Source organism: Lynx canadensis, chromosome B2, assembly GCF_007474595.2.
Source record: "Lynx canadensis isolate LIC74 chromosome B2, mLynCan4.pri.v2, whole genome shotgun sequence".
NCBI lineage: Eukaryota > Metazoa > Chordata > Mammalia > Carnivora > Felidae > Lynx > Lynx canadensis.
In genome coordinates, this window is record NC_044307.1 from 34,683,482 (window position 1) to 34,705,444 (window position 21,963).

Below are 21,963 nucleotides of genomic sequence, written 5' to 3' on the forward strand. Positions count from 1 at the left end.
GCAAGGAACAGAGGATGGACCTCAAAGGCCCGGAGAACCTTCAGACCTAAATCGGAGTCCATGACCTTGGAGGCAGTTGCAGGGCTGGGTGATGGGAGAGAGAAAGGGGACTGGGGGTTTTACCCTTTTGGAGTCCAGCTTTTCTCCTCCAGGGTCCTCTCTGCACCCCCGCCCCCACCACAAGAGTTTGGAACCCAAGGACTGATTCTTGGTGGGGTCCAGACCCCAGGTGGGAGGTGGGCAGATGAGAGCAGGGGTGACTGACTGACAGCAGGATGCCACAGCTGAAGAAGAAAGTATAAATATAAAGCGGCCAGTGTAGGACTGGACAGAGGCCATATGAAACACACGGTACATTCCGGCCCCAGCGTAACAAACTGTACCAGCCTTTTGGAGAGCTGGGAGCAGCGTGGAGGGGAGGGAAGGGAGCAGAGGTTCCTTCGAGGTTGGCCCTGCCTCCTCCTCCCCCACTTCTCCCACAGTTTGGGCACCGCAGGGAAAGTCCCGATGTTCCTTTTGCAACCACAGGAAACCTACCATCCCTGCTTACACTCTGTACCCAGTGTTCCTCTCAGCAGCTCCAGACGGGGAGGGAGCAGTGAGTGGGGGAGGGAGAGAGGGCTGGGGGTTTAGGCAGCCACAGCAGCCCAGATAACATGAGGGGAGGTGGTAAGCGTCGCGTGGCCGCCAGGACACTAACTCACAGACTCCCCGGCCCATAAGCGCTGCAACAGAGGTACAAATGGCGGTGAGGTGTAGGGAAGGAAGTGCCTTGCCCAAGATCACACAGCCAGTTGTTCACCAGGGTGGGACCAGAGTGCATCCAGAGCTGGGCAGCTCTCTTGGGTGTAGCGTGCAGGCGTGGCAGGCCAGGGAACAGGCAGTGCCCGTGAACTGAGGGTGGGGAGCCCAGATCCAAGGCTGCCTCTATGCTCTGGTTAAGCTCTGGGCAGGTCTGGCTTGGGCACCATCCCCTCCACTCCTTCCAAACCTACCCCCCTCCCTCCACCTAAATATTAGAGATAATGCATGTAAAGTGGCTAGCATGAAGGCTGGTTTGTGGTGATGTCAACCAGAATGAGTCACCTCCACGCCTCCTCTCTCCTCCTCCACACACACAGCCCAAGGCCTAGAACCTCCTGGGATCTTTCTCCCATATCACCACCTCCTTCCTGAGTCCCTATAGCTCTTAACATTTGGTACTCACCACCTGCTGGCTTGGGTTATTATTTAACCTCACGAGCTGTGTGTTTGTCTCTTCAACTGGTCTGCAAACTGCCCAAGGGCAGGAAATCATTTCAATACACCCAACATTTACTGAACATCAACTCCAGTGCCAAACTTGGCCTGTGGAGGATGAGCTCAAGTGTTGGGGGGGGGGAGGGGGCTCAAAGAGGCAGACTTTGTTTCCGCCTCAAGGACTTTTTAATCTGGTTAGAAGAACAGGATTAGTAAACAGATCACTAGAATACGAGACAGGCCACACGCTGTGCCGTGAGAAAGGTACAGACTGAATGTGCCGGGCATTGGGAGGGGAGAGGAATCAGATTTGGCTGGCGCTGTTTCAAGCGGGCTTTCTGAGCTGGAGCTGAAGAGATGGGTTGCCTCGGAGCATGGGCACCCCTGGCAGCAGAAATGGCACAGCACACTGCGGAGGTTGGAAGGTGGGAGACGAAAGGACTTTAGGAATTGTGTCTTCAACTTTCTACTGACATCGTTAGCACGACCCAACAGAGCCTTCCATATGGTATGCTCAGTATGTCAGTCCTTTGTCCCCTCCTTGGTTTGGAGACGGTGGAACCTTCAGGAACTGCACTCAATGACGTCTTTCTGTAGATGGATGGGTAAAGAGAAAACGTGGCTCTGAATAAATCCGGGTTTGGGGCTGGAACAAAGGGAGGGGTCACGTTCCAGTTCGGGGTCGTCTTCTCCACCCTGCCGTCTGCTCCCGGGCTCTTCGTACTGCCGGCGTCCTGCCAGGGGTTTCCCAAGCTCTCCCAAAGGGCTGGGTTTGGTTTGCCAGCCCTTGGGAATCCCTGGAGTCTCCAGGCTGGTGCGAAGAGCGGACGGGGAAGAGGGTCCGAGGCACGAGGAGGAGGAGGCTCCTCGTGGCGGGGGTGGGGTGGGGGTGGGGGGGATCGCTTGAATCGGCCCCCCTCCAGCGGGCTTCCGTTGTCACGTGACTGCATCCCAGGTCTTCCAAGTGTGGGGCTGGCGCGCTCCCAAGCTATCCTCCTCCAGACTGGACCGAGCGCTAGCGGGGCTTGGGCGGCAGCCTGGGCGGCTCCTTCTCCCTCGAGGAGCTACCGACACCTGCCCCCCCCCAAGTTTGCCGCTCGGGCCCCACGCGCGCCCGGGCTCCCACAGCAGGGCTCAGGTGGGGGCTGGAGAGGTCTGGGTGCCGTACGTAAGGCTGGCGCCCGGGCTGGGCTGCGGGGCCCCGCGGGCCGGGGGCGCGTCGCCGGGGCTCCGCACCAGCCCCCCGGCCGCCCCTGGCCGGGCCCCAGCGCGCACTCGCAGGGCTGCGGCGGCGGGGAGGCTGCGCGCCGAGCGCAAGCCGCGAGCACAAACAGGGCGAGGAGGCTGGTGTGAGCGCCTGGGCCCCGTGCCAGCGCGCCGGGGCTGGAACACAATGTCCCGAGCGGGCGGGCGAGCGGGGAGCGAGAACAGCCTGACTCAGCAGCTGGGTAAGTGGGTGTGCTCGCTCACCAGATCAACCGCTCTTGCAGCCTGCGGTCAGCGACGACCCGACTCTCGGAGGCTCCCTCGAGCCCGGGGGAGGAGGGGGGGGGTGCGGGCGTACCGCCGGCTCCCCGGCTCCCGCCCCTGCCTGCCCCTGCCTGCCGCGCGGGACCTCTACGTGGCCCCTGTGAGCATCCCTCTGCCTTCTCGCCCCTGCGTTCCAGCGTCGATCGGCCCCCCAGCCCGAGCTGAGCAGCCTCGGCCCATCTGGGAGGGGAGCTCTCCTCCTGCCCCCCTGGGCAGGTGTGGCCCGGCCTGCAGCTTCTGTGTACAAGGCCCGTTTTCCCCAAAGCCCACCACTCTGGGAGGCCCCTGGAGGTCTTGGTGTGGGGGATGTAACTCATAGCGGCAGATGGAGGTAGAAATTTCTTCTAGGGTGGCGGGGAGCACAGGAAGAGGATGCTGAGAGAAAATGGGATATAGGGCAAGAAGATCTCCTCCACCTCTGTCCTTGGCTGACCCAGAGTTTAGAGTCTCTTCCTGTCCCCTCCCCTCAAAACCACGAGGCCCCTGAAGATTTCCTCAGAGGGAGGGAGGAGCAGGTGGGGAGGTGCTTTGAAGCCTGAGACCCTGCTTTTCTGCCTTCCCCACCCTCCCACCCAAAGCCACAACAAAGACCCATGAATCCTGCCACCCAGCCACAAAGCGTCTCCTTCCTCTGCTGTGCCTGCTGTCCCCTGTGGTCTGGTAGGGCCTTGGTGAGGATGACAGCCCAGGGCAGGGAGCTCACATGGCAGCCCAGAGCAGGACTCTTCCTGGAGGTGGAGACCTGTCCCACACCCCAGCCTCCTGGGGTGTCTGCAAGGTGCCCCAGGGGACACGCTGTGCCTGGCGTGTGCCAGGGCTGGCAGGGAGGGGCTCCGTCCTCTGCTGAGTTCCAGGAAAGGCCCTGGCAGTCAGCACAGGCCTGGGCTCCAGGGCCTTTGAGGGTGGGGCTGGGGGAGGGACCCCAGGCAGCTGAAGTGCCTCACCTGGGCCTCATGCCCCTGGGCCATCTGATGGCATCTCTGGCATCCTCTGAGGAAATGGATGCCAATGCAGGCCTGGGCCATGGACCCCCTTCCCACACATAGAGTCATATTTCCCACATGTGTGCTCGCCCAGCCAAAGCTCACAGAATCTCCCAGCCAGGAGGTACCTCGATGTTGTCAACTCCAATCTTCTACTTGGTATATGAAATCAGTCCAGGTTATCCCAGGCCAGTGATGGTTCTGGAGCTGTTTGCACACCTGTAGTGACAGGGACACTCTCAAAAGACAGCCCACTGCCCTTCTCCAAGTCCAGTCACCTACAGGACACTTGCCCTCACATGGCCTGGAAGTGACTGAACTCATCCTCCTGTCCCTCACACCAGCTCTTCCCGTTACCCACTGTGGGCTCTCCCATCCCCCAGACTCACCACTAAGGTGGGTTAATTTTTAACTATTTTCTCTCCTTCCCCATCCTGTATCTGATCCACTACCAAATTCTTCCCTTTGTTGCTTTTATTACAAGATGTATCGTTCCTTATTTTTCACATTCACCGCTTCCTCTCTATCCCCATAGATTCCACCTTTGGCCCAAATTCCCACAGCCTCTGTCACACACACTGTCCTTTCTGACCTAGGATTTTCCTTTCTCCTACTGGAATAATCTTTCTAAAACGCTGTTTAGTGTGTATGTTTTCAGCTTCAGATTCCTCAAACGCTGGGCATACCAGCTGTTAACCTGTGTGTTCCATAAGAAGGGACCCAGATTAATTCATGGTGCGCCCAGACCACAGAGTCCAGCCCTGAGCCTGTTACATAGCAGAAGGGCAGCAAATGACCTATCCACTTGGTTGTGCTGACTTGGTGACCCCATTACCCTGGAGTCTGTTGGTTCCTCATGCTCGCTCAGGCCCTTTTGTTTTGAAAAGTCCCTGATTTTTATTTACCAAATCTTCAGAGAGGGGTGGGGAAGGGAGAGGCTGACATCCATGTTAGCATCAGGGAGTTTGTGCGAGGTGCCAACTGCAAAGACCTTGAGTGCACAGTGAAATGAATGAGTGCAGCTGCCTGCTGGGATCCTCTGCTTTGGTAAGACACAGAAAATCACTGAGGAGGGTGGAAGGCAGAAAGGTGAGTGGGCGCAACCAGTGACTGGGTTTACAGACGGATCTTTTCACCGTTGGAAATTGCAGCCTGCCTAACTCTGGGTCCCTGGTCTGATGCCCGTGGATTGTTCTCTTTCTTGGCAGCAGATCATACACACACACGCACACAGACACGCACACACACACTTTCTCTCTCCCTCCTGGTGATCCTGACCCCCAACATTTCAACATCTACCTCCTGCAGGAAGGCTCTGGTACTCTACAAGCCATTTCGATCGTTTTGTCAACTTCCCTCTGAGCCCTGTGAGCTGCCTTCAATCTCTTCTCTATTTTATCGCTTACTTATGTCCCGTAATATTTTCAACCCCATTGATTATAATCTCTTTCATGGCAGGGATAGTATCTTTCATTTATTTATTTAATATAATCTATTTGTTTAGAGAAGGGAGCATGAGATAGGACACTTTGACTTTGGAGGCCACATAAGCCTGGATCTGTATTCCAACACTTAGCTGTTTGGCCTTGGACAACTCTCTCAACCTCTGAACCAGTGTCTTCATCTGTAAAAGTCACTAGTGATACCTTGCAGAATGAGGGGCAAAGATTACAGAGAATACAAAGGGCCCAAAAAAGTGCCTGTTGCACAGTGATCAGACAATAGTTGGTCTTCATTCCCTGCACGCTGGGAGCCTTCCCTGAATTGGGGGACAAAGTTCCTTAACTAGCCTTCCCCCCCATACTGGAACACTTTTTAATCATTACACTGGTTCCACAGACGTGACCCGGGGCGCAAGGCCATCCTACCCTAACTAACAATAACGGGTGAGGGCAGGGTTCAGACCCTGAGCCACCATAGCCCAGTGCCTAAGCATGGCGCCCAGCAGAGCTCAAGCTCAATGAACGTTTGTTGAATGAACAGAACCGGTCCTCCCTTCGGTTTCTTGCAGCATCAGCGAGTGAGGAAGCAGATTGAAAAGCCCGCCCCCGCAGACTCCCCACCCCCACCTGGGTCCCAAAGCCTCCAGTAGCCTCCTTTCTCTAAGGTCTCTCCTTCTCCAGCCCGCTTCCCCCACCCCGGTTGCCTTGGAAACAGTGACGTGTGCATGCGGGGCGTGAGCCCTCTCCATCCTCTCCTGGAGCCCCTGGCCCCTGCCTACTCAGACCCCGGCAGAGGATGAGATTGGGGGTCCTCGACCCTACCGCCCGCCTCCCGTCCCGGAGCTAGCCACGCCCACAGGGCCGCCCCCCGCGGGCGCGTAGCTCGCTCCAGTGCGGGCGCCCCACCCCCAGCCCGCCCGGCGCCGGTGAACTGGCGGGGGTCTGGAGAATGCCGGCTTCGGCCTCTGGGATCCCTTCCCACTCCTTCACCCCTGGCGGGCCAATGGATCCCGAGAACGCGGGCCGGCCCGCCCCTTCCCGGGCAGCCCTCGAGCGCGCTCCGCGTCCTGGGGGGTAGGCGGGAGGGGTGGGAGCCCCCGGGGCGCCCGAGCGCCGCGGAGCGCGGGAGAGCATGGGTTAAACAAGGTGCCGGCGCCGGGCGCGGCGGGAGTGGGGGAAGGGAGCGAAGGGAAAGTGAGAGCGGGGGCGGCGGGGGGGCGGCGGGGGGGGACGGGAGCGAAAGAACATCCTGTGCCCGTCGCCGGATGCGCGCCTGGGGAGGAGGTAGTCCGGGGAGGGGGGGAGCTAAGCGGGGAGGCCCGGGGCGGGGAAAGGCTCGGCCTCCGCCCCCCACCCGGCCCTCCTCCTCTGGGGGCGCCAATCTCAGTGCTTTCGCCGCGTTTCTCCTTGTCCCCCGGTTTCCGCTGGAGTAACGAGCTACAGAGAGGCCCCCGAATCTGGTTCCTGGGCCTGGGTAAGAGCCAGCTGGGGAGGGGACGGTCTCGGAAAGCGTGGGGTCCACGGCAGGGCACGGGCCGCACCCCCTGCCTTTCGTCTCTCCACTTCCTGGCTTTCTGCCTGGAGGAGCTCGCACGTATGGATTGCCCCCTGCTCACCAAGGGTCGCAACATAAATTCTGTCATTCAGTTCTGACAGCAGCACTTCCTGGTAGTTGGTAGGTGTCAGTAAACCCATATTCCGGAGGAGGAAACACAGGCTCAGATTATGGGATTTGCCCAAATCCAAGCCCATCGGACTCCAGTGAACGTTCCAATATACAGTAGGCTAATTTCCCCTTAGTTTCTCCTGTGCTTACAAGCGCTGGTCCCCTCCAGTGTCCCCCGCCATAAAGACCTAGCACTGTGTCTTGCACAGTAGGCCGCCAATAGCGTAATAGGCTTTTAAAATTAACTCGATTGAAACACTCATTACCAGGGCTTCGTAGGTGGGGAATGGGCTGGGGGAAAGAGCCCTCCTGGTTTAAGTATTTTGGGGGGCTTCAGAGAGGCTCCAGAGTTGTTCAAGGCAATTAAATGGGTCAGGGGAGTTGAGATTGATTAGCCTGAAGAAGAGGGTGGGGCGGGTAGAGGTGAATGTCTTTCAGGTATCACTGAGACCCACCATCTGTGTGCTCACTGCCTTCCCACACCCAACGTTTTTGTCCAGGTGAAACCTGCTTATAATAGTAATTGTAGTTGACATTTGATGGGCCCTGGGCACTGTTTCAAGGATTTAATCCTCACAAACCATCCCAAGAGGCAGACATTATTATTACCATTTTCCAGGTGGGGAAAGTGGGGTACAAAGAGAGCGCAAAGCTAAGTCAGTGGCCAAACTGGTTTTGAACCCTGGTGGTCTGGCTTGAGCCCACACTCTCCTTCACTAAACTAAGTTGCACCTACCATGATGGGAACATCAGCTTTGAGAGTAGAAAGCCAGTACAGATGGCAGAGAGGTGTGTGCTGGGTCAGCCCTCGTGTTTTGCCTTGGTCAGGATAGGAAAGAAACTTGGGGCTGGTTGTGCGTATCTGGAATCTCAGACTTCTCTGTCTGGATTTGACAGAAAGCAAAATAAGAAAAGCCAAGTTCCTACAAAGTTGCATCTTGAACTTATGCACCCTAAGAACACTCAAAACACAACTACCATCTATTATCACTATCATTTCGTAAAAGCAAGCGCATTTTAATTCTCAAAATAAGAAAGACCTCCTCTGAATCAAAAGCAGTCATTCCCAAGAAAAGACAGTCATTGACTTTACACCAACAAATGGACGTTCCTCTGTAATTTTTTTTTCAGGGTGCTGTGGACTAGTGAGAATGTCACTCTGGGCATGGCCTCTGCCTCTTGGTCCCTGTGTATCATCTGAGAGCAGAACCAAGAGAAGTGTGCTTTAGGTGTAGCAGGAAGGAGTTGGGTTAAAGCCAAAAGAGGATGCTTTTTTTTTTTTTCTTTAAAGAACAGGTGAGCGCTGCATTTACGTAGGAAGTGAGGGTTGCAGAGTCAAGCCCACGGACTAGAGAGGCCAGTAGCCCTGGTTTCTACCCCAGAGAAGGGCAGCAACCTTGTTCTGAAGGATCTACCCTCAAATCCACCAGAGTAGCCTTAGAACCTAAAGCAGTCCCATCAGGCAGCCATTTCCTGCCTGGAGTCCATGGGCCATGACAGGTGGTTCCATGGCAGCAGGGAGGCCTCCAGGGGCCTCTGTCACCCCTCATCACGGAGTCGATGTAGTCACCCACCTTGGGTGACTTGGGTAGAGTGCTTGGGTAGGAATGACCCTTGAGGAGGGCCGAGGACAGAAGAGAGGAAAGGAAGAGAATGACCACCTAGGAGTGTTGCCTGTAGCCCAGGGTGTGCGATGTGAAGGCTCTGAGTGGACGGGCCCGGCTGGCTGCAGCCTCCTTGGGGATGCTACTTTCCTATTTCCTCACATCCTTCAAGTCCAGGTGTAGCCCAGGACCTAGACCCTTCTAACAGGAGCTTAAACCCAGGCAGGTGAAGCCCTCTTCTGGTACAATGGTGCTCAGTGCTGGCTCTGGGCCTGAGCCTGGCTTGGGGTTTGTCACTTCCCTGTTTTGTACTAGGAGGCAAGGCCAGAGGGGACAAGCAGGGAAAGGGGAGAAAGAGGGAAGGGTCTAGTCTCACCTGCCCTATCCTATTGGTGGAGACCAAGTCCTCCGAAGTCGAACTCTCATTTTCTGGGATGGTGGCATTTTCTCCACAGGAGGCCTCAAGCCTCATCTCACTGTGTAGGGGTGGGGCAGGGCACTGGGTTGTGGTTCTCCCAGATTTAGGCCCCCATCGTTTATTTATTTTTAAGTTGCTTTGAGAGAGTATGTGCACATGAGCAGGGGAGGGGCAGGGGGAGAAAGAGGGGAGTGAGAGAGAGAATCCCAAGCAGGCTCCACACTGTCAGCCCAGAGCCCGATGCAGGGCTCGAGCCCACAGACTGCAAGATCATGGCCTGAGCTGAAATCAAGAGTCGGATGCTCAACCGACTGAGCCACCCAGCCACCCCTTAGACCCCCATCATTTAAAGGCACACACCTACCCAAGTTTTAATCCTGGAGTTATAGAATGGTAAATCTGGATCCTCTCAGGTTGCAAATGCACAAACTGAGACCCAGACATGGGCAATCTCGTCCTCCTCCAGGGTCACACCGGTTGGGCCTGGAGTGCCTATGTAACCAGATTCTTGCTCGCTCTGGGTTGGATTTTGACACTGTTGACAGAAGTCATGATTTTGACACTGTTTGACAGAAGTCATGATTTGAGCCCCTCCTAAGTACAGGACTCTATCAGATGTTGCAGATGCCGAGAGAGCTGCCCTCAAGAGCTTTTGGCCAGACAGGTAATTACTACCCACTACAGGGGGAACTACAGTTGCTGGAAGGTGAGTTTGCCTCAAGACTGCAAAACTTTACAAAGTGCTCCCCTTGATGGAAGGGGGCCCTGCCTGCAGAAACACCCAGATGCCCAGCAGTCAATCCATGGTGAAGAAATCAAAGATGAGAGGCCAGGGAGTGAGGGAACAGGGTTGCCAGTTGGGCACACCCGACGCCCCTCCCAGAAACTTCCCAAGGAACAAGCCCAGAAATTGGGCCTCTGCTGCCCTCTAATGGAGGAAAGCCAGACTCTAGAGCTGCCTACCGGGGCCCAGCCGTCCTGGCTCTCCTAAAGAAAAGGGGACGTGAAGGACCTTCCTGCCCCCAGAATTTTTATTCCCCTAGAGTCTCGAGCTTCATTTCCTACAGCCTCAGAAGCTGAAACTTCTCTCCTTCCAAGCGCCCCTGGCCATCTTGTTTCCCGATCACCATCCTCCATCCTGTTTCCCCAGTTTCCTTTGTTGCCCAGGTTCTGATTCTGGTACCCTGGTTCTCGGCCCTACCAGAGTTCTGGTTCCAGAAGGCCCTTGCCAGGTGCCTTGGGCCTAGCTCCCACCTGGGAGCAAGGCAGCGCTGAAGACATGGGCATGAGCGTCCCCCAGTGCCTGGGGCAACTGCACATCCGCAAGGGTGTAGTGGGCTTGGCCACAGGTGCTGGGTTCATCTACCTGCTCTACAAGGCCATCAAGGCTGGCATAAAATGCCAACCGCCCCTCTGCACCACCTCACCAATCTGCATCGCCCGTGAGTGTCCGGGCCCTGGGGAGAGGGCTCTGCCCCAGGAGGCACCTGCTCCCGAGGCCTCCAGTGTGGGAGGGCCCAAAGGTGACTCCTCCAAGCTCCTCTCTCCTTCCTCTTTCTCTCCTCCATCTTCCTCAAACCTGCCCTAGAGATGCCAGCTCAGAGTCCCCAGGAAGTAGATGGCTCTCCAGGACTCCTCTGGCAGGTCTCCGAATTTGACACTCACTCCAGCCCCCAGGATGCCACTGCTTGGAAACTTGGCATCCGCAGGTCTTCCTAAGGGAACGGTGGGGGCACCTACATGCCCAGAACCTCCACCGGTCCATAGGACAACTTTGTGCCGAGTAGAAAAAGGCACCCTTCTGCCAGACTTTTTGATTGCCATCTGTTGGAATATCGTTGCCATATACTGATTATAACGAAATACCACATATGGCTGCCATATGCCAGGAAATTGTTATAGTAAACACAAAACTATGACATTTAGGATACAAACGATACATCATTAGGCGAAGTGCCCTGGTGCACAGCTCAGCTGTCTGTGGCGGTCCTGCATGTAGCAAGAAGGCCTCTCTTCAGAAAAAGCGAGACAGTCTTGTCCCCAGCTCCCTCTCCCCCCCTTCCCAACCCCATTCTCTGACCACTCCTGAGTCCCCAGCCTGAACCTGGCTGGGGTGGCTCTCTAGGCCTGGCAATCGAGCGAGAGCGGCACGGGCGGGACTCAGGTGAGCTCCGGAGGCTCCTCAACTCTCTGGAGTGCAAACAGGATGAGTACGCCAAGAGCATGATCCTGCACAGTATCACGCGCTGTGTGTACTTGCTGGAGGCCGAGGTGAGGGAAAGGAAGCAGGAAGTCCCTCCCAACCAGCCCGGCCCCCGGGGGCTACGGCCGATCCCTGCCCCCTTGGCTGGACAGACTGTGTCCTGAGACCTGTCTCTCTGGCTGCTGGCGGGAGGGGTCGTGCTGAGGGGCCTTGGTAACATGGGGGGCTGTGGGCCCAGGACACCCGCTTCTCCTGCCTCTTCTGTCTCTCTTGGCACACTCTAGGCCTCTGCTTGTACTACTGATGACATCGCATTGGTGGGCTCCATGCTGGATGACAAGGACAACAGTGTCAAAATCCAAGCTCTGAACACACTTAAAGCTTTCTCTGGCATCAGAAAATTCAGGCGTAAAGTCCAGGTGAGCAAAAGCAAGCGGTGGGGTGGACCACACAGGCTGTCCACAGACCGTGGGTTCTTTAATAGGCATGGGGTAAATAAATGGTCATGCTCCGGAAGTTTTGGGGTCCGATTTTCCTTGTAATCAAGTGAGAAAATGGTGGTCAGATTCCCGGCAGGATCATAAAAGCCTTTGAATATCAGGCTGAAACTGAACTAGGGTGCTAGGAATATCTCTGAGTCCCAACTAGCAGAAAGCCCCAAGGTTCTTTCTGATACCATCCCATCCGACAACACCAGTGGGGTGTCCTATGATGCAACTGCATTCTGACACTGTCTACCTGGAGTTAGTGCAGACCCCACAGATAAAGGATTCAGCCCCACGAGACTGCCTCCCACGTCACATGCCAGTCACAAGTGCCAGTACACTTAGCTATAAATTTGGACTTCCTCCTCTGGTTTGAGAATTCACTAGGAAGACTCACAGAACTCAGGAAAACACTTTACTTACATTTACCAGTTAATTATAAACTGAGGAGGAGCCAGATGGAGGAGATGCATAGAGCAAAGTATGGCGGGGGGAAGGGTGCAGTGTTTCCATGCCTTCTCTAGGTGAGCCACCCTCCTGGCACCTTGGTGTGTCCACCAACCTGGAAGTTCTCCGAGCCCTGTTTAGGGGTATGCGTGGAGGTTTCAATATGTAGGTGTGATTGATTAATCATTGGCCATTTGTGATTGAACTCAATCACTAACCCCTCCCTTCTTCAACCCCCTTAATCATGGCTTGGGCTTTCTGGCCACCAGCATCCCCATCTGGAAGCTATCTATCATCCACAAGAGTCACCTGCTTGACATAAACTCCGGGGTAATGCAGAAGAACTTACTATGAAAAGCAAAACACCATTCTATCAGTCAAATGCAAGGATTTTAGGAGCTCTGTGCCTAGAACCAGGGACAAAGACCAGATCTGTCATATCACCCACCCTCTGCTGTGTTGGTCTGATGCTGGTGGCTGGGCCACTGATGCCTTCACTACTACCATATAGAGAAAATACAAGCCACCACACGTCCCCAGGCTTACGTGTTTTCACACCCATCCTTTCCTGCTTTCTCACTGATGCCATGGGAAAATGGCTTTCTTCCTGTCTGTGGTCAATGTTAGTCTCAGTACTGGATCCCATCCCCTTCTTTGAAGACTTCTTTCCTTAATTAGACTCTTTGTCTGATATGCCCCCCCTCAACTCCTTCCCATTAATTCAACATGCTCTAATCCTTCCAATCCTAAAAAAACACCATCCCGTAACAAAGAACCTTTCTTCCTTGACCTCCAAATTTCTCTCTAGCAAGTGATCTCTCCTAATTAAAAATAAATATAGAAAACTTACAAATATTTTATATGTGTACGGTAGAAAGAACTATAAACAAAACACACGTAACCAAAACCCAGGCTAAGAAATCTAACATGACCAACAGCTTAGATGCTCCAGTTGCTCCCCTCCCCCACAATCCCAACCAGAGGCAATTATTTCCTCCATTTTGTGCATCTGTTCCTTGATTTCTTTATAGTTTTACCATATATTCGGGTATCATTCTGGCAACGCGAGGTAGTTAATAATAGGCAAAATGTAATTTGGGATGTTTTTAAGCTTCAACATATCTGGAAGTGTGCAGTTTGTATTCTGTGGTTTGCCTTCCCCCCCAGCACTGAAAGATTCATCTTTATTGATGTGGGTAGCTCTGTTTCCTTGTTTTCTGCTGCTGTATAGTACTCTAGTTCATGAACATCCTGTGATTGTATTTATCCATTTGCCCATGGGTAGGCACTTAAATTGTTTCTACATTGTGCCATGAGCATTCTTGTATACATCTCCCTTGAGGATATAGGAGACTTTCTCTAGGATATGTATGTATGCAGGCGTGGGATGGCTGGATGAAAGGGTATGCCCAACTTTTCAAAAAGGGTTGTATTAATTTACAGCCTGTACTGGCTCTGCATGAATATTCCAGTTGCATTATATTCTCCCCGCCAAAACTTGGTATTTTCACACTTTAAATTTTTTGCATCAAACTTTTTTGAGGAGGGGCACTTGGCTGGCTCAGTCAGTAGACCATGCTTGATCTTGAGGTCATGAGTTCAAGCCCCATATTGAGCATGGAGCCTACTTAAAAAGAAAGGAAGGAAGAAAAAATTTGGGGGGTTGGGGGAAGGTCTCTAGGTCTCCACTTGCTGGCTGCCTCTGCTTTATCCCTCAGCTCTCTCAGTTTCCCTAAGTCTGTAATTCTCAGACATATCAATTGCCTGCAGAGCTGTTTAACATTGAAGATTTCAGGACCCCACACCTAGAGAGTCTAGCTGAGCCGGGGAGCTAGGTTTTTCACAAGCCCCCCAGAAGATTCTGACGCAGCTGGTCTGGGCAACACTTTCCCCATCGTATCCTGAGGACCTGATCCCTATTCTCTGAGTAAAAGCAGCCAATCAGTTTTCATCTGGATGCACTTTCTTGCATCTCTGTCCGTAGCCTGGGGACTCCCTTGACCTCCAGACCCATGGCCAGCTGCTCCACTTAGACATCCTAGTGGCCCCCTAACTCAGCATGTCCAAAATGGAGCTTGCCCCTGTTCCCTAAGTTAGACCACCCTTTCCAGAGGGATCTGGTCCCATCAACCCCCTGCTTGGTCTTCCTTAAAGCTCTTAGCATAAAGATCACAGTCCTTCACTTCCTTGCCCCAGCGCCAGCTATTCACATTGTATGTTTCATGCTCTTCTGCTCCCTGGCCCTTGCACCCGCTGTTCCCTCTGCCTGAAACACCACACCAGATGTGCTCTTATCTGTCCTTCAGCTCTTAGTGGACAACAAGGGGTTGGGACAGGGAGAGGCAGGTACCAGTGGGAATGCTGTGACCCTCACTCCAGGATTCTTGCCTCCCTCTTACATGGCTCACAAAAGTACAGCTTGTGGGATTCTCAGTCCTTGGTAATATCTCTCAGTCCAAGCATCTTACGTCTTGGAAGTCAAGATCCCTTTATGCATTCAACAAATGTATATGAAGTCCTTTGTGTTTAAGCACTGGAGACACAACAGTGAGCAGAACAGGAAAGATCTCGGTCCCAGTGGAAGCTTCTATTCTAGCAGGGCAAGGCAGGCAATACACAAATTAGTGAAATCTATGCTATATTTCACGTAACAAGTGCTACAGAGAAAAATAAAGAAGGGTGGTAAGGAAGCAGGTATGGGAGCTTCTGATACAGTTTCAAAGGAGAAAATCTTTGGGACTTAGAGCTTGATGAAGGGTTCATAGAAATAGAAATAACACCAAAAGCATGATCTATAAGAGAAAAAATCGATACATTGGACTTCATCAAAACTAAAAGCATTTGCTTTGTGAAGAACCCTGTTAAGAGGATGAAAAGACAAGCTGCAGGCAGGGAGGAAATATTTGCAAAGCACATAGCTGACAAAGGACTCCTATCTAGATCATATAAAGAGCTCTCAAAACTCACTATTTAAAAAAATCTAAGTAGAAAATGGGCAAAAGACGTGGCGATATTGCACTGAAGAAGATCTATGAATTGCAAAGAAGCACATGAAAAGATGCTTCAAATCAGTAGACCTGAGGGAAACGTACTTAACGCTGCGGCGACCTATCACGATACACCTATTAAGTATTCTAAACTCAAAATTTGTGACAGTACCAGATGCTGGCGAAGGCGGAGAGAGACTGGATCTCTTGTGTGTTGCTGGTGGGAATGTGAAATGGTACAGCAGCCATTCTGGAAAATAGTTTGGCAGGGTTTTTGTTTTTTGTTTTTTGTTGTTTTTTTTTTTTTTTTTTTAAACGAATTATATGTTTACCACACAACCCAGCAATTGCACTCTTAGGCATTTATCCTAGAGAAATGAAAACTTCTGTCTGCACAAAAACCTGTACACGATCTTATTTGTTGCCACTTTTCCTGTAATAGTTAAAAGCTAGAAACAAGTAAAATGTCTCTCAATGGATAGATGGTTAGACAAACTGGTAATCCACGCCATGGAACGCTAGTCAGAAACACAAGGGAGTGAAGTCTTGACACACACAACTTGGATCTCAAGGGCATCACACTGGGTGAGAAACCAATCTCAGAAGGTCCCAAAGTGTGATTCAATGTATGTAACATTCTCAAAGTGAAAAAATTGTAGAGATGGAAAACAGATTAGTAGTTCGGCCGCTTTGGGTGGGAAGGGGCAAATGTGACCGTAATGGAGTCCCAGGAGGAAGATGTTTGTGGTGATGGGACGCCGCTGATGGCATAATCCGTTGAGAGCAGTGGTGGTTACGTGAATCTACACACGTGATAAAATGACACAGCGCCAGACTCACACTTTGTGCCAACACCGATTTCCTCGTTTTGGTATCGTGTATAGTTATGTAAGGTGTGACCATTGAGGGAAACGGGGTGACAAGCACACAGGACCTCTCTGGGCCCTTTTTGAAACTTGCTGAGAATTTATAGTTATTTGGAAGTTAAAAGTTTAAAAGTAAGTATGTTGCATGTGCAGTGCTGTGGGGAATGGAATAAAGATGGGGGATAAGCAGGGCTGGGACGGGAGTGGTTGCAGTCTTAAAGAAGGGGGTGGTCAGGGAAGACCTCACGGAGAAGGCGGCATTAGCGTAAAGTCTTCAAGGAGGTAAGAGAGGGAGCTATGACTACCTGGAGGGAGAGCATTCTAAGTAGAGGAAACAGCCTGCACAAAAACAAGATAAGTGTGTATCTGGCATGTTCAAGGAATGGCTAAGAGACCATTGTGATGGCAACCACGGGAGCCAAGGAGAATAGGTGATGAGGTCAAAGAAATAGCGGTGGGGGGGGGGTGGGGGGAGAGGGGCAGAGCATATGGGACCTTGCAAGCCACTATAAGGACTTCAGCTCTTACCCTGAACGAACTAGGGACTTGAGCCGAAGAGTGACGTGTCTAACACGTCTGCTATTCTGAAAATAGAGGCAGGGGGCGAGGATGGAAGCAGGGAGACAGGAGGCTCTTGCAGAAATCCAAGTGAGAAATCATGGTGGCTTGGAACAGGGTGGTAGAGAGGAGACGGTGAGAAGCAGCTTAACTGTTGATAGATTTAGAAGGTAGAGCCAACAGGATTTTTCTGAAGGATTGGAAAAAGTGGTGTGAAGAAAAACAAAGCACAGTAGTTAAAGAGGACCACTTTAAAGATTTTTGACCTGAGTAATTGGAAGGGGGATGTAACCAACAGCAGAGACAGGGAAGATGGTGGAAGAAACAGGTTTGGGGACTGCATACATGTTAACTTTGAAAGGTCTATTAAGCATTCTGGCAAGGGACGCCTGGCTGGCTAGGTTGGCAGAGCATGTGACTCTTGATCTCGGCATTGTGAGTTCGCGCCTCACGTTGGGTGTAGAGATCACTTAAAAAATAAAATCGTTAAAAATGGGGGCGGTTCACGCCGGTCAGACTGGCTAAAATGAACAAATCAGGAGACTAGATGCTGGAGAGGATGTGGAGAAATGGGAACCCTCTTGCGCCGTTGGTGGGAATGCAGACTGGTGCAGCCGCTCTGGAAAACAGTGTGGAAGTTCCTCAAAAAAATTAAAAATAGACCTACCCTATGACCCGGCAATAGCATTGCTAGGAATTTACCCAAGGGATACAGGAGTGCTGATGCATAGGGGCACTTGTACCCCGATGTTTATAGCAGCACTTTCAACAATAGCCAAATTATGGAAAGAGCCTAAATGTCCACCGACTGACGAATGGATAAAGAAGATGTGGTTTATATATACAATGGAATACTACTTGGCAATGAGAAAGAATGAAATCTGGCCTTTTGTAGCAACGTGGATGGAGCTGGAGGGTATTATGCTAAGTGAAACAAATCAGACAGAGAAAGACAGATACCATATGTTTTCACTCACATGTGGATCCTGAAAAACTTAACAGAAGACCGTGGGGGAGGGGAAGGGGGAAAAAAGTTACAGAGAGGGAAGGAGGCAAACCATAAGAGACTACTGAGAACAAACTGAGGGTTGATGGAGGTGGGGGAGAGAGGAAAGTGGGTGATGGGCATTGAGGAGGGGTGTTGTATGGAAACCAATTTGACAATAAATTATATATATATATATATATATATATATATATATATATATATATATATATAAAAGGGGGTGGTTGTGGTATGCCTGGGTGGCTCAGCTGGTTAAATGTCTGACTCTTGATTTTGGCTCAGGTCATGATCCCAGGGTCAAGATATTCTCTCTCTCTCTCTCTCTCTCTCTCTCTCTCTCTCTCTCTCCCCCTCCCTCTCTGCCCTTCTCTCCTGCTCATGCTCTCTCTCTCAAAAATAATAAAATACTCTAAAAAGCATTCTGGGTTGAGGTAGAATTGGGACCTGAATATATGAATCTGGAGTTCAGGGAGAGGTCTGGGTTGGAGACAGAAAGCTGAAAGGCATCAGCATCAATTGTATTTAACACTGTGAGTCTGGATGATATCACTAAGGGAGAGATGAAGATAGAGAAGAAAAGGTTAGGCCTAAGAGATGAAGATAGAGAAGAAAAGGTTAGGAGAAAGGAGGTAGGAGTGGCCTAAGAGGTCAAATAACGAGAGTGTAAGTTAGAGGGAATTGTCTACTGGGTTTGGCTCAGGCATCATGGGTGGGGCAGGGAAGAGTGAAGGCAGAGGCTGGGACAGTGTTGGGGATCATCACATAAAAGCAGATCCTTTTCCCCCCACCCCCACCCCCCAGGAACACTCCATCAAGGTTCTGGAACTGATCGCCAGCATCTGGGATTCGGAGCTGCACATTGCAGGCCTCAGACTCCTCAACAACCTCCCACTGCCTGACTATGTGCATCCACAGCTGAGACGGGTGATGCCTGCCTTGATGGAGATCCTGCAGTCGGACTATATCCTGGCACAGGTGCCTGAGGACCGTGGCCCAGGCCCTGCCACTCCTGACCAGCCCTGCACCAGCACCTAGAGGGAGGAACAGAGATTTGTGCGTTCCCTGCTCGGGCCCAGAGTAATCTGCCTTCTCATGTTTTGCTCTTTCTTTTATTCAGGTGCAAGCCATTCGATTGCTGAGCTACCTGGCACAGAAGAACGACCTTCTCTATGATATTCTCAACTGCCAGGTGAGAAAGGAACTGAAGAAGGGTTGACGGATACCAACTCAGATATTGGGGAAGGAAGAATCACGGATTCCCCAGGCAGACTTAGCCCTAACAAGATCGTCTTGTTTCTCTTCACACCTTTGCACTAGATATGTTGAAAAACATCCCCTCTTCCATTCTCCCAATAGAATAGAATTCATTTTGTTAGGAGGAGGATTCTCCTTTAAAGGGCTTTCTGAACTCTGAGAGCCAGGAATCCAGGCGACAAAACAAAAGACAATGTAGGTATTTTCATATTAGAGAAGAGTTACTTATAACAAAAACCATTATTAGGAATAGACAGGGTCACTACATAATAATTAGGTCAGAAGGATAAAGTAACTCTTAACTTATATGAACCTAATAACATAACCTCAAAATTTATATGGCAAGGTGCACCTGGGTGGCTCGGTCGGTTAAGCGTGCTACTTCGGCTTAGGTCATGATCTCATTGTTTGTGAGTTCCAGCCCCGCGTCCAGCTCTGTGCTGACAGCTCAGAGCCTGGAGCCTGCTTTGGGTTCTGTGTCTCACTCTCTCTCTTCCCCTCCCCCACTTGCATTGTGTGTGTGTGTCTCTCTCTCAAAATAATAAACATTAAAGAAAATTAAAAAAAAATTATATGGCAAAAACTTGATAAAATTACAAGGAAAGCATTTTTTCCTCTTTCTTCAGTTTTAGTGAGGTATAATGGACAGATAAAATTGTAAGATATTTAAAGTGTACATAGTGGTGATTTGATATAATATAGATAATACATTGTGAAAGGATTCTCATTATCTAGTTGATTAACAAACATATCTATCACTTCACATATTTACCTTTTGTGTGTGTGAGAACATTTAAGTTCTACTCTCTTAGCAAATTTTGATTATATAATACAGTGTTATTAACTCTAATCACCATGTTTTACATCAGATCCTCAGACCTTATTTATCGTATAGCCGAAAGTTTATATCCTTGTACCAATGTCTCCCTATTTCTTCTACACTGCCAGCCCCTGGCAACCATTTTTCTATTCTCTGTTTCCGAGTGTGACTTTTTTTTTTTTTTAAGTCTCCACCAATAAGTGATACCATGCAGTATTTGTTTTTCTCTGTCTGGCTTATCTTACTTAGCATAATGTCCTCAAAGTTCATCCATGTTGTCACAAATGGTAGGATTTTCTTCCTTCTCACGGCTGAATCATTCTAAGGAAAAAACTGACACATTTCCACCACAATGGAAGATTTGGGAGATTTTAATTATTTTTTCAGCAATTAATAGATAAAAACCGAAAACTAGTAAGGGTATATTTGCTGTGAATAACTTAAATAAGCTTGAGCCACTAGAAACACCTACAATTGTAAAGAACACTTCACAATTAGTAAATGCACATTCATGTCAAACACACGACATATTTTTAAAAATTGGGGCACCTGGGTGGCTCAGTTGGTTAGGCGTCCAACTCTTGATTTTGGCTCAGGTCATGATCCCAGGGTCATGGGATCGAGCCCCATATTGGGCTTAGCGGTGGGCATGAGCCTGCTTAAGATTTTCTCTCTCTCTGGGGCGCCCTGGGTGGCTCAGTCGGTTGAGCGTCTGACTTTGGCTCAGGGCATAATCTCACAGTTTGTGAGTTTGAGCCCCGCGTGGGGCTCTGTGCTGATGGCTCAGAGCCTGGAGCCTGCTTCTGATTCTGTGTCTTCCTCTCTCTCTGCTCCTCCCCCGCTCATGCTCTGTCTCTCAAAAATGAATAAACGTTCAAAAAATTAAAAAAAAAAAAGATTTTCTCTGTCTCTCTCTCTCCCTCTACCCCTCTGCCTCTCTCTCTCACAAAAAAAAAAAAAAAAATATTTTTTAAAAATGTGAGATAGAAAGAACATGAGCAGGGGATGGGCAGGGAAAGAGGGGAGGACAGAGAATCCAAAGTGGGCTTTGAGCTGACAGCAAGTCTGATGCGGGGCTTGAACTCACCAACCACGAGATCAAGACCTGAGCCGAAGTCAGATGCTCAACCAACTGAGCCACCCAGACACCCCAAAATAAAAATATTTATAAAAATTAACCACATGATAAGCGTTAATATTTGACTCAACAGATTTCCCAGAATCAATGTTATGATCATATCTCTCATGTTTTATGACCACATTGCTATTGTGTTAGAGAATGATAATGAAAGGAAAACTACAAAAATCCTATTCAGTTGAATCTGAAGCTTAGGTACTGGGGAGCTGAGGCAATAGGAAGATGGAAGAACTTTAGAACTTGTCTTGGATTTCTTTGCCATTGTCGCTCCTCTCCCGTCACAGGTGCATGCCAACTTCCTGAACCTGTTTCAGTCCACACAGCCAGGGAGTCTGCTGTTTGAGGTCCTGGTGTTTGCCGAGCGGCTAAGTGAGGGCCGGAATTCACCCCACTACCGTGCCGTGAAGTGGCATTACAACGAACAGTCGCTGCACGAAGCTCTTTTTGGGGATGAGTCACGACTGGCAGACCGGCTGCTCGCTCTGGTCATCCACCCTGAGGAGGAGGTTCAGATCCAGGCCTGCAAGGTCATAGTCAGCCTGCAGTGCTCCCAGGATGTGGGAGTCCGGCCCTCCGTCTGCCAGCCCAGCCGTTCCTACTTTAATAGCGGGGAATAAAATTAAGGAGAGCCAATAAATGACTATGGGAGAAAAGCGTGAGGAGCAGTTTCTGTTTAGGGCCTTCTGTTTAGGGCCTTCCGTTAGGGCTGGGTGGGGATTTCAGCTGGCCTGATTGCTACACGGAGCATGGCAAAGCATGGGTGCATCTCCCAGAACACGTCCCCGCTTCTCTGCTTAGGGGACAGATTCCCTTCTGCCCCTGCTGCTTTTAAAATTTGAATGTGGAGCCAGTGCTTTAAGGGAGTTTTAGGGAGAAGGCACGTCTCGGGGACAGAGGCCAAAGATAATCAGCAGGAGACAGCATTGCATGGGCTTACTCAGTACGGGCCAGGCTGTGCCACAGTAACAAACAGCCTCCAAATTTTAGTGGCTTAAAAATGACAAAGTTGTTTTTTTTTTTTTTTTAATTTATTTATTCATTGGCGCAGAATGAGAGGGAGAGAGAGAGAGGAAGAATCCTAAGCAGGCTCCACACTGGCAGCACAGAGCCCGGCGTGAGGCTTGAACTCACGAACCGTGAGATCATGACCTGAGCTGAAACCAAGAGTCGGAGGCTTAACCAACTGAGCCACGCAGGTGCCCCGACAAGGTTATTTCTTATTCCTACTACATGCCTACAGCTGGGGTGGTAGAGGGACAGGTGTCTCTTCCAAATCCTCTTCTCTCTGTGACCAAGGCTGAGGGTGGATCTTCACTG

The 21,963-nt window shown here is 50.9% G+C and overlaps 1 protein-coding gene across 13 annotated transcripts; it reads left to right on the top strand.

Moving 5' to 3' along the window:
- The first annotated feature begins 1,562 nt into the window (after positions 1-1,562).
- Positions 1,563-21,300, top strand: ARMC12 (armadillo repeat containing 12). 13 transcript variants are annotated; one of them, XM_030315354.1, is made up of 8 exons: positions 2,595-2,687; positions 9,498-9,546; positions 10,087-10,324; positions 11,008-11,153; positions 11,370-11,504; positions 18,236-18,409; positions 18,552-18,623; positions 20,931-21,300. In XM_030315354.1, exons 3-8 carry the CDS (start codon positions 10,162-10,164, stop codon positions 21,261-21,263), a joined length of 1,023 nt encoding a protein of 340 aa, XP_030171214.1. In that variant the 5' UTR covers positions 2,595-2,687; positions 9,498-9,546; positions 10,087-10,161; the 3' UTR covers positions 21,264-21,300. The 13 variants fall into 13 exon arrangements, with proteins under 13 accessions (XP_030171201.1, XP_032449041.1, XP_032449042.1 ...); XM_030315343.1 differs by lacking the exon at positions 2,595-2,687 and adding an exon at positions 6,440-6,668; XM_030315341.1 differs by lacking the exon at positions 2,595-2,687 and adding an exon at positions 1,563-1,747 and having other exon boundaries at positions 9,498-10,324.
- Positions 21,301-21,963: the final 663 nt, after the last annotated feature.